The 16,568-nt window shown below is 37.8% G+C and overlaps 1 protein-coding gene across 26 annotated transcripts in view; it reads left to right on the top strand.

Moving 5' to 3' along the window:
• The window catches only part of LOC100026963 (protocadherin alpha-C2), a 275,774-nt gene that overhangs the window by 232,393 nt on the left and 26,813 nt on the right, over positions 1–16,568 (top strand). For all 26 annotated transcript variants that reach the window (XM_007473771.3, XM_056811422.1, XM_056811414.1 and 23 more), the window contains exons 2-3: positions 3,871–3,929; positions 7,909–7,997. In XM_007473771.3, coding sequence (XP_007473833.1) covers positions 3,871–3,929; positions 7,909–7,997 — 148 coding nt within the window. The remainder of the gene's footprint in view (positions 1–3,870; positions 3,930–7,908; positions 7,998–16,568) is intronic.

Consider the following 16,568-nt stretch of genomic DNA (forward strand, 5'->3'; position numbering starts at 1 on the left):
TCTCACATTAAGCAGACCTAGCAGTTTCCTGTGGGCTCAACTCATTAGATATATTTTAAAGTCACATTTGCCTATTAATTTAATTTTTTAATTTCCTGAATATTAGAGATACAATGACTATTTGTAGAGGGATGAATTCCACACAGAATTCTCATATTTATTAACACCTCATTTCAATCAACCAAAAGACCAATCTGTTTTAGCACTATGAATAGGGTGAGTTTCATGCATTTTGGGTGTAGACATTTTATAATAAGATATTCCTTTATGAAATCTACAAAAGAAATCTCCTGGCTCCTACAATTATTAGTAAAGTCCCATTAGAAATCAAATAGAAATGCTGTATATAGTTTGGTCTGTCAGAATGTCTTTATTTATTGCTTTAACATGAACTTGCACTTGCATGATAAGGCCAGTGTGCATTATTCAGAGTAACTCTGCATATTTCTGAATGAACTGATATATGCCAATCAATGGCACAATCACTTCTCCATCTCAAATAGTTAAAAGCTTTCATGAGCTGAGGGATAGCTTAGCAAAGAAAAGGAATGTTAAAATTTTTGGTTATTTCACATTTTCTGAGAAAAACCACAATTGAGATCACAATCTCCCCATATATTAAATGAGTCACACAGATCAATGTTCTAGAGCTGGTTAGTGGCATGATGTTGTTCATCTGAAGAAGCATGATTTCCTAGAGCAGGAGACCAGATTTTGTTTTGTTTAAAAAAATTAAAATTCATTTAGGAGTTAGCAATACAGGACCAGAACTAAATTGTTCTCCTAGCACAATGGTTACCAACCATTTTGAGTACAATGACTCCTTTAAACATAAAATAATATATAGATTCCCACATGATAGGTAATTATACTATTAGTGTTCATTGATTGAATAAATGGGCAATGTAGAAATCTGCTATGAATTCAGTTTGTTATAAATTTCTCTTATGAGTTCTTTTAGAAGTCAGATGAGTTTGAAAAATAATAATATATATGGGTGTGTGAGGCATTTCTTTTTTCATCCTACAGAATAATTAATGAGATGGACCCATTGAAATTTCAATCCACCAGGAGCACAGTGGGCACAGGTTAGGAGTCAATGGTCTAATTGCTCAGTTGAAAGCCTGGCTAGAACTGTTATAAGAAGAATATCACCTGTTGACAAAAATAACTTTGGAGTTTGATTTCAAGGTTGTAGTCACAGACATCAGAGTTGGAAGGTCATAGGTCATAGGTCCATCCCTGAAATATGACCCTCTAGCCTTCTTGATAGTTGGTTATCCAGCATGTTGTTGAAGACTTTCCATGATGAATCAATTGATTTTTATCATTATTTCCATTTGTTAGGAAGTTTTCACTTATCGAACAACAACAACAAATCCTACCTTTCTGTAATTTCCAACCATTGCCTCTAGTTTTGTCCCGAGTCCCAGCAAAACAAATCTTGTTCTTTCAGCTATCAACATACTATTTGTGTCCCGCCAACTTCTCAAACTTTCTCTTTTTCTGACTGAATATTTTCATGACTTTTAGATTATCTCCATATGACATGATTTGAATCTTCTTATTTAAATTTTCCTCTTCTGTAGTCACCCCAGCTTATAAATGTCTTTCCTAAAATATGACACTCAGAAATGGATATAGAATTTTACACACCATCCAGATATGGTCTAGGTCTGGGTGGAACCCATGTATTTTCTGGGTTTTTTTCCTTTACATTTCTCTAATGTACTAAAATTAGATCAATTAGTGGGTAAGTTGGTTTTTGAAAAAAGAATTTATTACATACCAGCTAGAATTGTGCTTCTTCAGGCTAGCTTACTGCCAGGAGTTTCTTCTTCACTATGATCTCAGAAAGTGAATGAAGGTCTGGAGAACAGCTTGTGGCTGAAAGATTTGGGGAAAATGTATCTAAAAAGTCACCATAAAATATGGGTCATTGAGTAAACATGATTTGGGGGTAGGCTGAGTATTCACGTGCATTTGATATAAACGGGTCTGCTAAAATTGAATTCTTCAGCAATGGGGTTGATGTCTCCAACCCAAGAAAAAGAGTTACAGCAATTTTCATCACAAATGTGGTACCCAATCTTGGAGAAATTGGCAGCATTTACTTAGCAGATGTCAGAATCTTTTTGGAAGGAAAGCTCCCACAGCTGACAAGCTAACACAAGTACTGCTGATGGGGAGGAGTAAGACAAGGATGATAATGATTAATAGGAGGTATTTTGGTCACACTTTCAGATTTTTAAAATGCTTTATAAACATTTTATCCTTAGCTCTCAGTGATATCACTGACAGAAAATGTAGGGTTCTTTATTTGTTCTGCACAGTACTCAAATGCAAGCTACATGGGAATTTTAATTGTCATATTTCCAAAATCCACGAGATAAAGACGAGGCCATTTGCAGATTGTAATGGTTCCAGAACTAGTTGGCTGAGAGGACAGATGACATTGGTGGACCTTGGATGGGAAGACACCAGAGTTATAGCACTAGCTGTGCTGTGAGATGGTAACTATGGTGGAATTGCTGATTTGCTTTTGGGTTTTCCACTTTCTGTCTAGAGATTGGAATCATTATCTTTCCCTCCCTGGCAAACCTTACAGATAAATGTTGATGAAATATTTGGAGTCTCTTGAATTTAATCAATATCTCTCTTAACTCTAGGAAAATGAAATATTTTTATTAATGCCATCTTCTGTTATGATAGCTCAGTGCCTATTAATTATGATAAGCTATAAAAAAGGGAGATGCTAAATTATAAGGTCAGTGATAGCCATACCTGAAGATAACACTTCTATCTTTTTGTCCATGACTTTGTTATGATCCTATTATTCTGGTTTGTCTCTGGCACAGTAAGAGGGCTGATGATAAAAGGCTGAGCTTGGCTCTCCATGTTTTCTGAGCTGCTTCTAATCAGCCTGTAATTCTCAAGATAAAACCCTTATGTAACCAAATGGTAGACTTATCCCTTCCACTTAGGATTTCAGGTTTCTGAAGATGAGAAAAACAAGTCCTTTGTCCATTGTCCAGCACCAGCCTTTTATTAATAAGAAACATTTTCCCTGGAGTTAAACTACTCTCCATTAGATCTTAGCCATAGCAATTTAATGAGGAGTAGCTTAGTGAAGAGGTGAGAGAGAATAGGACTGAGCAAATATTCTTTGATGGGAAGGATTATCAAGCAGAGCAAGGCAAAGCTCTCTAGTCATCCATTAATGGTTTATGTTTCACTCTTATTGGTACTATGTTTTAATCAGCAACTGAGGTTGTATCAGATGCTGATGTTATTTATAACTGAGCAAATCCACTCTCTGTGAAACCTGCTGCTGCAGTCTGCAAGGCTAATGGTGGATTTCAGTGCTCTGCAGTCCAGCCAGACTGCAGCGCACTTACTGCCCCTGCCTTCATTGTATCCTGTGGAGGTCTGGTATGGATATGTTTTCATAGAGGGATAGGGAGAGGGAAAACATTTTGGCAGAGAGCCTTACTGTTTTATAATGATGAATTATAATGAATTCATTCTCAGGTGAAGATTCTCACCTATAGATTGCTCTCCTAGCTTTACTTGGCATTTGACCCTTGGGGTCTTAATTACCGAGGGGCCAGTTTAACTTTCTGCTGAGGGTGTGGTTTGGATAGTGGCTTAGTCTGATAGATGCAAATGAAATAACTCACCAGGTAGCCTCCAAGCGTTTTTCTACTTAAGATACTAAGAAGTGTTCTGGAAAATATTACCAAACTGCTGCTTAGCTAGGAACATGTGATTCTTTCATATATATATATATATATATATATATATTTTTATTTTTTTATTTATTTTTTATTTTGCCAAAGTAACAGAAACATTTCTCTTTTGTTTTTGCAGCCAAAACAACCCAACCCTGACTGGCGTTATTCTGCCTCTCTGAGAGCAGGAATGCACAGGTATGTATTCTCTCTCCCACCTTCAGGTGAAATCTATTCTAATTCATTACTGTCAAATCAAAAATGGCTCTGCATGGCCTGGATTACCTCAATTGCCTTGTTATAGAAATGCAAAAATCTTCTTCCCCTCTTATTCTGACCTATCACCAACATAAAAATCAAGGCGGGGTTCTTGTCAAGAGCTAGCTCATGAGAAAACACATTATAGGATCTCAAAGTATTCCCTTTCCCTTAGAAGAGTTCCCCTGAGTGAGAAACACATCACTATACATTATGAACAAACTTTTAAAAATGATGCCATGGCCTTCTGATCCTTAGAATCTGTGTATTCCAACCTCCAGTTAATCTTAAAACTAATCTGTAGAGGATTGCCTACCATAGCAATAAATCAAGGTTTATCAATCTCTCCTCGGGAGTGAGGGGGAGAAAAACTTCATAGTCCATTCTCCTAGAGAACAATATTTTTTAGCCCTCCCTCATCTTTGACCTCTGTTTTCCTTTGTTGCTTCACCCTCCCAAGTTATAATTGCACTAAAGCTCTTAGACCCAGGAACATTATATTGTGTATGTGATGATATTATTCACCCTTTATTTCCATCATAGATGGACCATTGTTGACTGATCATTTAATTGCCAACCTCCTTATCCCTACAAGAAGCCATTGTTATTGATAAAATGGATACTTCCATATGTTTGCCATCTCTCCAGAAGTATTCAGTAGAAAGCAGGAATACTTTGGGACTGAGCTGGGCCAAGAGCCATTGTAGAGTGTCTGAGGCCCCAAATTCATCTGGATCAGACTTTATCTTAGAATAAGAGCACCTCTTTAGAACCTAAATTAAACATAATTTCGTTCTTCCTACTTTGTCTTCTTGACAGTAATTAATTAGCATCATTCTCAGAGCAGACCTGGTATCAGTGCAGTGGGAATGTTAAAAATTCATTGAAATTGAAAGTACTTCCAAACCCAGAAGGCTATGAAATCAATCACCACTGGTTAGAAAAAGACATCATCTTTAAGCAGTCCTTTGTTCTCCCAGATCTGTAAAAGTCCCCAACACACAAACTTGACAACATCCCCATAAAATGCCTGCTCACTGAGTTTCATCAACCAAAATGAGTTTCCCTTTGAAGTGAAAACTAATATTAATCACTCTACACATTGTGCGATATTGTCAAATTAATGCAAACTTGTGTTAGAGTCCATTTAAAACGTTAAATATTTGGGGCTCCAATTAATTCAATATGTTGTGAGCCTCCTTCTTTGGTCAAAAGAAGCTGTGTTTTTTTCGGTCCACAGAGCCAATTAGGGCCAGATTGCAGTCAGAGGCCTAGATGGATGAGGACAGTATCAGACAGAAAGCATTCTGAGACTGAAATGAAAAGATGGCTGGAAACTTGCTGTGGACTCCAGAACACTGCAGAGCAGAAAGATTTCTCTCCATTTTTTTGGAGACCCACAAAAATGTTTTCCCACTGTAGCTAGGTTTGGGTAAAGCAATGTAGGAAATGTGCAAAGCCTCCTATGGAATTTTCCTCCTTTTACTGTATGGGAAAAAAAAGGAGATTGAAGGTTTCAGCTGGAGGGGCACAGAATGCAAGAAAAATAATGAAACCAGAATTTATGTAAATATACTGAAACCCCAAGTCCTGTCTTTCCTTCTCAAGTAATAAAGTTAAATGTAATCTGATTCAAAATTTAAATTTAGAAATGTTGCTGTGTATTATAGAAAGTTAAAAAGAAGTTGAAGAAAGATTATCTTAAGAGTTTCCACTGATTCTTTATTGAATTCTGTGCTGAATGCGCATTGGAGTTGTGACCTCTAAATGAGGTCATTTTCAAATGGGTACCTGACCTCTTGGACCTTCCATCTTGAAAGAATTGTATATATTCTTTTCTGGAAGTTATCCTGGAAAAGAGATGATGGTTTTGAGGTGCATAATGAGTCATTCAGATGTGGCTGATGTGTTGATTTGTTTTAATTAACTAAAATTTTATAAGGCAGGGTATTTGGGAGTAGGGAAGGCATTTGGGGGTAACACAAATACAGAAAAAAGAGAAAAATATCAATGAAATGTTTTTAAAATTCACAGAAGAGAGCAGGAGAAAATTTCAAAGGGGACACAGATAGTCAGGGTAGTTTTGCTAATACTATGTTAAACTTAATATAGCATTTACCAATTTCATATAAGATCTTCTTTTTGGTGCTTTTTGTGGATCACAATGTTTTGAAGTCTGTTAAATACATACAAAAATAATTTTATGTTAAAAATTGTCCTAGGCCAAATCTAGCCTTAGCATAATTTCTTCTTTTAAAAAACCTATATTAAATATAAGCTCTAAGAAAGAAGATTGGTAAAAGCTAGGCAATTGGGGTTAAGTAACTTGCCTAGGTCATATAGTTAGAAAGAGTCTGAGGCCAGATCTGAACCTAGGACCTCCTATCTCTGGGCCTGACCCTCTATCCACTGAGCCACTTAGATGCCCCCTTACCATAATTTCTTGGGAGGATTTAGCAGAGGACAAGTTTAGACTTACCATCATCAAATTAGGCATAAGCATCTATAGTATGTGTCACTGGAGATCTTCTAGTTATTCTTGAAGGCTAGTGATATTTGGAGCAAGGAAGAGATGCTGATATTGTGGGATATAACATGGAAAAGTGGGGAATATTTCCAAGTGATTTGTAATGATGAGAGTGAGGAAGGAATTTTGATTTCAGATTTTATAAAACTTTTTTTTATTACTTTAGGCACTGAGCCCTAAGAGTATAGTACATTTGAATCTAGACACTTCAGAAAAATCTTTGTCATTTGTTAGCTTCTCTCTCTCTCTCTCTCTATATATATATATATATATACATATATATATACATATATATGCATATATAGATATAGATATAGATAGATAGATAGATATAGATATATATCTGCCACCATTTAGCTACTGACTGGAGACTGGAAATACTTTTGATCCAGGTTCTTTTTGTCCTTTGGATTATTGCTTTTTTCTTGTTTTCTGCTCTTCTGGATTAGGAATTAAGAGAGTTGGGTCCTGGGTTGCCATAAGTGTAGCAAAAACAGCTCCACAGAATGGCAAAAAGGGAAGGTGGCATGTGCATATATCATATGTAAAAGGGGAAAACCAGATGGTCCAGGTAAAAGCTGATTTGGTAACTGAACTAGCACAATTCCACAGGGACATGGAAATAGTTATATTAACAAAATTCATTATTCTTTATAGAACCATAGGTGGGGGAAACATGCTGAGAGAAGCCTGGGACTATATGAAGACATTTTCCTTGTCTATATTAAAATGAAGCCATTAGAGTGGCATTAATACTCTGATGTCTTTTTTTTTTCACTTTTCATCTATTTGGGTTTTAAGATTGAGTCTCTCTTACTCAGACTGGCAGTACTAGGACTCATAGGAACTTTGACTTGTTCTGTTTCTGAACTAACTCAGTTCATCCCTCCCTCCTTGGGCAAACTAGTGGCTGCATCAGCCCACCCATTCATCATATTAATGCTGCACTCAATGTGGATTCCCTATCAGCATAAATTATTACATCTGAAAATCTTGAGCTCAATGGATACACCAGCCTCCATCTCCTCAGCAGCTAGGATTATAGGCATGGACCATCATGGTCAGGTCTAGCATTTTATTTTTAATAGGATAAATGTGCTACATGGCATTAATGAAAACACAAATTTCTGCAAAGGTAATTTTTTATTCTATGAATGGCTTTGGCAAAGATCTTGTGAAAAGAAGTAGATAAAGCAGAATTTATGATTTTGAAAGATGATATGATAGAATTATTATAATATTATGCAGAGTAGTTGCAGGACAATTGTTTTAACTGGAGCATGAGGAGAATACATTAGCTGTGATGGCTTTGGAAAGACCTCTAAATGTAGAGGAAGATCTTGAAGTAAGTATCTAAATGCTATATGTGTATGTATGTGTGTATTTCCTCAGCTCAGTGCACCTGGAAGAAGCAGGCATCTTGAGGGCAGGGCCAGGAGGACCAGATCAGCAGTGGCCAACTGTGTCCAGTGCAACACCTGGTGAGTTGCTGGGTCTTCTCTTTTCTTTCTTGGTTTATGGGAGTGTGGAGATGAACCTTTCTTGAGAGAAGAAGGAACTATGATTTTCCTTAGTTTGCTCTATACAGCAAGGGTCCTTAACCTGGGATCCATGAATTAAAGTTTTTCTTAATAACTATATTCAAATACTATCAGTTCTTTTCTAATCCTATATATTTTATGCATTTAAAAACACTAATCTCAGAAGGGGTCCATAGTGTTACCAGATGGCTAATGGGTTCCATGATACAAAAAATTAAGGATTCCTGCTCTATGGAGACATCATTTCTTTCTGGTCTTATTGCTGAGGCCTGATTTCCTTAACCTTGCAATAAGCTTCTAGCAGGACTTCTTCCATGGTCCTGAGCTATTATGAATAGTTATCTAGAATATTATCCTACATACTTGGGATTCAAGTTTCTGATCTACTTACTATCAGATGAATGTAGAGTTTAGGTTGCTTTCTAGTTGAAGGAATGACTTACAATAATGTGTCCACATATTCTTACTCATAAGCAATGGCACCACTTTATTTTCAGGGTAGTTGGAAAGAATTAGGGGTGCAAACTAGGGCCACTGAATAGAAGGAAGTTAATTCGCCCTTTTCAGCGACAGGATCTGTGACCTTGGTTCCTTTAGCTCATTCTCTAACTCAACTCTGCTAATCAGCCACAGACATTTTTGTTCTCAGATTTATATCCCAAGAACCACCCTGAGGATGGTCTAAGAGGAAATGATGAAACCAAAGTTCTAGGCATAGCATAAAACAGTCACCCTGAAATGCCACATTTCCTTTTCATCCTGAAAAGTATTATGAAGAAAAGATTTCTATTAGAAGTCTGGAAACAAATAATTTTGCTATTTCAAAATTTTAAATGCAAAGAATTGGGGGAAATGAAGGGTTCAAACATAAAAAATGACTGAGATGATGTAAGTGTTCATGTGAAATCCTTCTTCCAAAAATAATCAAGTACCTTTTTGAGAGACATAGCCAAGTCACCATCTTCTCTGGCAGCTTCAACACTTTTGTTGAGTATAATTGCATCATTCTGCATTCCCCATTTATGAATTCTGCACAATTCAACTAAAAGTCACATTAGAAAAAATAAAAAAGTGCAACCCAGGGCAATTCATTAGAGTGATAATGCTGCCAGATGGCAGAGGAAAAATGAAAAGTTATTCATTGACAAATCAACTAATGCAAACCTCAGTGTTGAAGTAGATAAGCTAAATGAAAGAAATATCTGACTTTCAAAGAGTTGGAGGTGGCAGATGAGAAGGAGAGTAGGGGAAGACCTAGGGAGAAAAAAGATGGTAGTCATCTCTTTAAAATTCTAAATTAGGGAAGCAAATAAAGTCTTAGTTTGTTTTCAGGATTTCAAAGTGACAAATTCATCTCACACCAAGATTTCCCTTGACTGTTCTTGTAGAACTATTGCAGGTCAACCTTCTAAATAAGGGACTAAATTGGAACCCCAACAATGCCTTGCAGATAACTTTTCAAAGGCCATGTTCCCTTCTTATTTCTCTAACAGCTGACCATGAAGGAATAAAAGAAGGACAACCTTCAGACAGATTGTTATATTTTCACACATGAAGATATGATATATAGTCCTACAATTGATTATAAACCATAGTTTGTAAACTATGACTGTAGGTTGCAAACCATAGCCCAGACCATGAAATCCTTGAGAGCAAGGGTTGTTTTTTTGCCTTTTTTTGTATGCCCACCTCTTAGTACAGTGCCTGGAACATAAAAGGTACTTAGTGAGTGAATTATGACTAGTGTAGCATCAAAGCTCTGGCTTTATATGTATTGGCTTCATTTAGTGGTATGGATCCATACTAAGTACACTCATTCTCTTTCACTCATGACCACACTCAGGGTTTTCCTTGAAAACATCAGAATTTGAGTCATGTCTGATTCTCCAAAACAAAACAAAAGGATTGCTAGTGCCTGTGTAATACCTTGGTAAACAAAATAGAAAATAGAACACAGCCTTTATTCAACCTGAAAAAATACAAAAGACTGATACTTGAATCCACTATGGGTTGAGATGACTCTTCTTTTCTCTTCCATGAGCCTCTACCTCCTCAAGTGCCTGCATAGTTTTCTATACTTATAAGACCACCCTAGGGTTAGAACTCTCCTTCCATAGCAAAAAGGAAGTGATTAGGAATTTGAGTCAAGAACCCTCCCCTCTAGTAAGAATGAACCTTTCCCAGGGACATACATAGTCATCTTAGGATACTAAAAGTGCTCATGATCTATATAGACAGTCAGACCTACACAATCCACATAACTCATAGTATCAGGGAAAAGACAATGTCTAGATTTGTATCTCTACACTGTGACTCCATCTCCTACTGTTCCTTAGCTTCATTCCTGCTTTGCCAGGATTTCCTCTGCTGGGTCGTTAAAACTTGGCCTAAGAATTTCTCCAATGGTCCAGGAACTCCTCTACTACACATGGTTTTCTGGAGCATATTGTACCTTGAAGATGCCACATGGCTCTTTAGACTTCCCTCTAGGAAACTGAGTCTATATATTGTAATATTTAAATGGATTGGAAGGAGTACACGGGATATTGAAGAGGGACAGGGGGTAAAGGAAAGTTTTGTAACAGGGAGTGGAGTGGTTGAAGGGAGAGAGGGAATATGGCTGCCCATAAGGTAAAAGAAGGAAGATACCCCCTGCCAAGAGGATATCTTTGAAAAATGTGGTTCCCGAGAAATGGGCCAACTATGATAGCCTGAGGGGATGTCTTCTCTAATGATTGATGTTGAAGATACCCAGGGCAGGTAAGCATGGACCCCCCTATGGGACAAGCCTCCCCCAGGAACCAAGGTTGCCCAGCAGGGATCTGATAAGGACCGTTTATGGTTGAATGGCTGTCCTTAGGTTCTGCTCCCTCTATGTCCCCCTGAAATGATAGTCTTCATCTTATCTGACTGTGGTTATTTAAATAAAGATGAATTTTAATAACAAGTTTGGATTGGGAGGTATCAGAGAAGAGGGAATCAGGATTTCCCTAGACTGGGTTTGAGTCTCTCTCAGCTTTTAAGCTGAGGTCAGGTCTTGCAGGCTGGTGGAGGGTTTCTTTTATTCCTGTCTATGCTAATCTGTGCTAGTTTTCTTAAGTTCAAAGTTTTAGCAATAGACAGCAAGAGGAAGAAAAAGTTCTTACCTTCATTGCTGTTGGGCCTGTCTCTTCGAGCTGACAAAGACTGGCCTTACAGTTCAAACCACTCCCCTTCAATCCTTTTGTTTGATGACAGGATCACAGGAATCCAGGTAGAGCACATAGTTGGGAAAATCAGGAATAGAGCAACTTCTATCCCGATACAGGGAGAGAGGCTCCTTTCAGTCTGAGGGCCAGGAAGAGAGAGCCAGTCAGGATCCTAACTGTTACTCCCAGAAGCCCCTCCCCCCACCAAATGTCATCCTTATCAATATCTTCTCTCTAGCATTGCAACTGTTGTTTGTTCCACTTGAGTGGCAGAAAGTTCAAAACTTGCTTCAGTTTTCCTTTCCACAGTATATTCAAATGTCTTTTAAGGGTCATGTCTAAGTGTTCAAGTTTTTGAATGGGCTGAGTGTCAATCAATAACTAGCATTTATATATGCACTTTAAGGTTTGCAAAGTACTTTATAAGCATTATCTTATTTTAAACTCACAGAAATCCTGAGAGATAGTTGCTATTATTATCCCCATTTTATAGATAAAGAAGATGAGGTAGACAGATGTTAAATGACTCTCACAAAGCTAAGAAGGGTCTGAGGCTGGATTTTAACTCAAGTCTTCCTAGACTCCAGATCCCAAACAATCACCCTCTTAACAGGATAAACTAGGGTAAATCAAGGAAATCAGAAATTATAAAGGAGTTAATCTTGTCAGAGAAAATTTCATACCTTGTTAAGAAGTTACTGGTGGTGCCAAACATTGTTTCAACAATGCAGTCCCTTATAAAGAGAGACATCATTACTTCCCAAAGTTTTCATCAGTGAGGACCCAGGACAAGGGCTGGGGGCACCTTCTCTGATTCTTTAACATTTATTCACCCTTAGGCTCTTTCATATTTCTGAGGGTCCATAAAACTTTTGGGGGGAAAACATAGTTGGAGAACAGTCTGTGTTTCCCTGAGAGACAGTAAGTAGCCTGATCCATGTACATTGCTTATACATGAATGGCCATTTCAGAATAGATATTCCAGCCAGATAGCTGCAGAACCTGTCTTTACCATATAGCTGTGGCTGCTTACCCAGAATTGAGACTAGAAGAATATATTTAATGTTGTCTGAAAAGTGGTCTGAAGAAGAAAATGCCAGATAAATATAAAGCATTGTTTCTTTACCCAAACTAAATAGCTATTTTTCTAGATCCCTTTGCCTGGCTTAGCCATGTGGGCTAAATTCACAGTTGAATGAAGTTTGCTTCCAACATGTCTTCCCAGTTGGTGTCTGGACCCTAGTACACTTGCTCATGCCTTTTTTAGAGTAACTCATTAGTGCCATTATCTCCAATAAGTGTAGTAGCTGTGGCAAAAGAAACACTGAGCATCCTTTGGATGTGTCCACATTGCCACATGCTCCCTGATGTTAGTTTTCCTCCACTGATTAATTCTGTTTGCTTTGTCACTAAACTGCTCATTTAATTTCACAGTCCACAAAAGCCTCAGCTATGAATGCTTCACTCTGGCGGGATCAATGGGGACATCATGAGGTGATGTTTTTAGAGGGATGAACAAGTCAGGCATTAAATAAGCAAATCCTAGGTTTCTAGCTCTTGCCTCCAGCTGGGCATCTGTGTTAACAGACCTGAACCCCAGGCTTCTCTAGAAGAGACCAGGGAGAGTGAAGAAATTAGCCAAATATTGATTGCATAGAATGTAGTTAAACAGGGTCTTCTGACCTTTGCTCAGGTTGGGACAGAGGAGAGTCAAAGAGCCAATAATCTAAATTCTAGTTGCCTTTGAATGTCTGTATTTGAATTTCCTGAGCAGGGTTTAATAAGATCCCTCCTTCTGTTGAGTTCCTGGAGGCAAATCCTAGAGGTTATAAAAAGCCTGCTGAGAGGGAGTGGGCTGTCTCTGGGGTGAAAGAAGCTGCTTTACTTTCCCTCATTGTGTTTCTTGGCTGTTCTTGGTCTATTTGAATGTTTCAAGTGGTAAACATGGATTGTGGATAGACAGTATGGATTATCTTCCTTAAACCAGAGCATCTCTCTGGAAAGAGGGACTGGGCAGCCCTGAACATTTTTCACTGTGTCCATGTGAATAACAAAGACATCACATGCCTTTTTAGATAATATTATATATGGTCAGAAGAGCTAGTCCCCAGGGACCCTTGGCCTGAGCAGTGAGAAGATAATGGAGCTGAGGCATGCTGCAGTATAGATTGAGAGCTGGAAGGTATTCCAGACATCATCTAGTCCAACAATTCACTTTTCCAAAAAGAGGATATTGAGGCCCAGAATGGTTAAGTGACTAAAGATCCCATGATGTTCAACTGAGCACTCCCTTTAAGGCAGCAAGACAGAGAGCATTCTAGATCACTAGTTACATTTCTTTCAGTCCAAAGTATTAGGTTTCTTTTGTAGTCAGGGGCCTGGGACTCAGTTTATCTCGACAGGCTTGAAATAAAGACTCCTTTAAAAAATCTATTATTGTGATTTTAAAAAAAGAAACCTTTATATATTAGCTTTATTTTTTCTTTATTGTTTATTTGTTTTTGTGCAAGAGTGGGGTGGAAAGCATAATATTGGAGGTGGATGTAGATGATAAGCCTTGGTTTTCTGATAGATTCTGGGACTTCATCATAATTTAGGTATCTTGACTCTACCCACAAGTCCATCTCTCCATGGAGGTCTAGGTTTAGGATGACTTTAGCTCTCTAAAAATTCCATGGAAAAATATGGTAGCCCCACCACCTTCTCCATTCATAAGCTCTGACCAAATCAACCTTTTGGTTTCACTGATTAGTTCTGCCTCAGTTCTGTATCAGAAGATTAATAAAATACTTTACTACTCTGTCTCCCATACTCTCTTGCCAGAGCCCTAGTAATGACAGCTAGTGAAAGCATATTTCTACACTTTCTAAACAAATCAAAACAAAACCTAGATCAACTCAGGTTATCTACTTGTGTCTACCAGACTGATAGTCTGGTTTATAGAGAAGTGCTTGCTTGCTTATTCACATTCTGTAATGTATTAAAGGCAATACTGATTTATAGAGTTTTATAAATAGGATTTACAGAGTTCATTTATTCATCCTAAGGCTTAGAACCTGACAATGAAGATTAACACTTCTAAAAAGAAATAACAGCAACAAAACACTCATTAAGCACCAAATGTATACAGAAACCTGTGCTAGATATCAAGGGAAGGAGAGATGGATACAGCATTTAGATAAGACATGTCTCTTCTCTCATGATATTCATAGACTAGTATGTGAATAAGATACCAATACAGAAAGCTCTAATAATACATTTATATGATAACTGAATTTAAAAACTATAAAAGTAAGTGATAAGGAAGGGCCAAGGGGGAAGTTGTTTATTGACTGGGGCTATAAAGGGGAGGTTAAGATTTTTGTAGATCTTTAAAGAGAAGATATTCAACAGATGAAAAGGGAGAAGAAAAGAATTCCAGGCATGGAGAATAATGTGAACAAAGTCATTAAGCATAAAATCATGGTCTGAGGGGAGGGAAAAGATATGAGAGAGGCAGAAAATGATTGTTTGACTGTAGTGTGAAATGTGTGGAGAGAAATGATGTGAAGCAAGGCAGAAAAGATGGGCTCATGCCAGATTGTGGAGGGATTCAAATGCCAAGAAAAGAGTTTCCATTTAACTTATTCAGTAATAGGAAGCCATAAAAGATTCTTGAGCAGGTGAGGGACATTCCCAAATCTCTAGAGATGAAAGATTATTTTGTAGCAGTGTGAAGAATATATTGGAAAGTGAAGAGAGAGGAGGTGGAAAGATTTCCCAGGCAACTTTTGCAATAATCCAGGTTGGCATAAATGAGGGCCTGTTTTTTAATATGGTGGCCACAGGAAGAGAGAGTAGAGGATAGATATGAGGGTTGTTACAAAAGTGGAATCAATAGGACTTTGTAACTGGTTCAATATGAAAAGTGGAATCATGAAACAAACATGAGGTTATGAACATGGGAGAAAAAGTGAATAATTCTAGATACTCCTGAGAGAAAGCATAAAGTTAGAAAGAAAAATAAAACTAGTGGGAAATAACTTCTATTTGGAACATATTTAGTTTGAAGTGTTGGGGAGGCAGCTAGGTCAGGGAATGACCTGCAGGCTAGATTGAGCTGCAGGCCCACTTTTGTTTGTGCATAAGATGTAAAAAATCATCCTCATATTGTGGACCATCCAAAAACAGGTACCCAGGCAGATTTGGTCTGCAGACCAGGGGTGCTCACCTTTGTTCTAGGTCAAGCTGTCCAAGAAGCAGACACTTACAAGTGTGGAACTTGAATGAGAGACCCAGGCTGGTAGCTGATGAAATAGCTGAAGATGACATAGTGAAGGAGATTTCCTCCAAATCTGTGAAAAGAAAGGAAACAACTGCCAAGGGTAGTTTCTTGAAGAACACCTGCATTAAGGGATTAAGAAGAGAATGATAATGTTTGAAAATGACCAAATAAAATAATGTTTAAAATTTTTTAAAAAGAAGAGAATGAGAAGTCAGCAAAAAACACAGTGCAAAGAAAATATGGTTAGAGAGTTAGAAGAACAAGGGAAATATGCTATCTCTATCCAGCAGAAGGTAGTGAGCATTAGTTTCAAAAACTGATGAGAGTTTAAGAAGAATAAAGTTGAAGAAGAATAAGACTGAAGTAAGGCCATGAGATTTGGTAAAGATCTTTAGTGACCTTTAAGGAGTTTTAGTAGAATGGTGAAATATCCATTTTGCAAACCCATATTGCAAGGGGTCAAAGAGAAAGAGTAGTGACAAAGTGGACATGATGAGGGTAACAAATATATTTTAGGAAGTTAGCAGTGAAGGAGAGGAAACATATGGAACAGTGGATAAATGGTATAGAAGAGTCAAAGGAAGACTCTGGGAGGACTGGAGAGACATGAACATGACTATGATCAGATAGGAGAGAGCAAGTGTTCATGGAAACATAATAGAGATATGGAAGGCAGCTAGATGGGACAGTGGATAGAACCCTGGGTCTGGTGTCAGGAAGACACCTGGACTCAGATAATTACTAGTTATGGGATCCTGGGCAAGTTCCTGAACCCCATTTGCCTCTGTTTCCTCATTTATAAAAATGAACTGGGGAAGGAAATGGCAAATCACTCCAGTACCTTCCCCAAGTAAACTCCAAGTGAAGTCATGAAAAATTGGACATGCCTGAAATGACTGAACAATAGAGGTATGAGAAAGGAATGTGGCTTTTGTAGCAAGGACTTGGATGAGGGTGGAGAAGATCAGCTTCATAGATGAAGAGATTAGTCTTAATTAGAAGTAGGTAAACTTCTCCTACAGTTAAGGGAAAGGAGGAGGGAATGTTCCCACTGCAAAG

This window comes from Monodelphis domestica, chromosome 1 (assembly GCF_027887165.1).
Source record: "Monodelphis domestica isolate mMonDom1 chromosome 1, mMonDom1.pri, whole genome shotgun sequence".
Taxonomy (NCBI): domain Eukaryota; kingdom Metazoa; phylum Chordata; class Mammalia; order Didelphimorphia; family Didelphidae; genus Monodelphis; species Monodelphis domestica.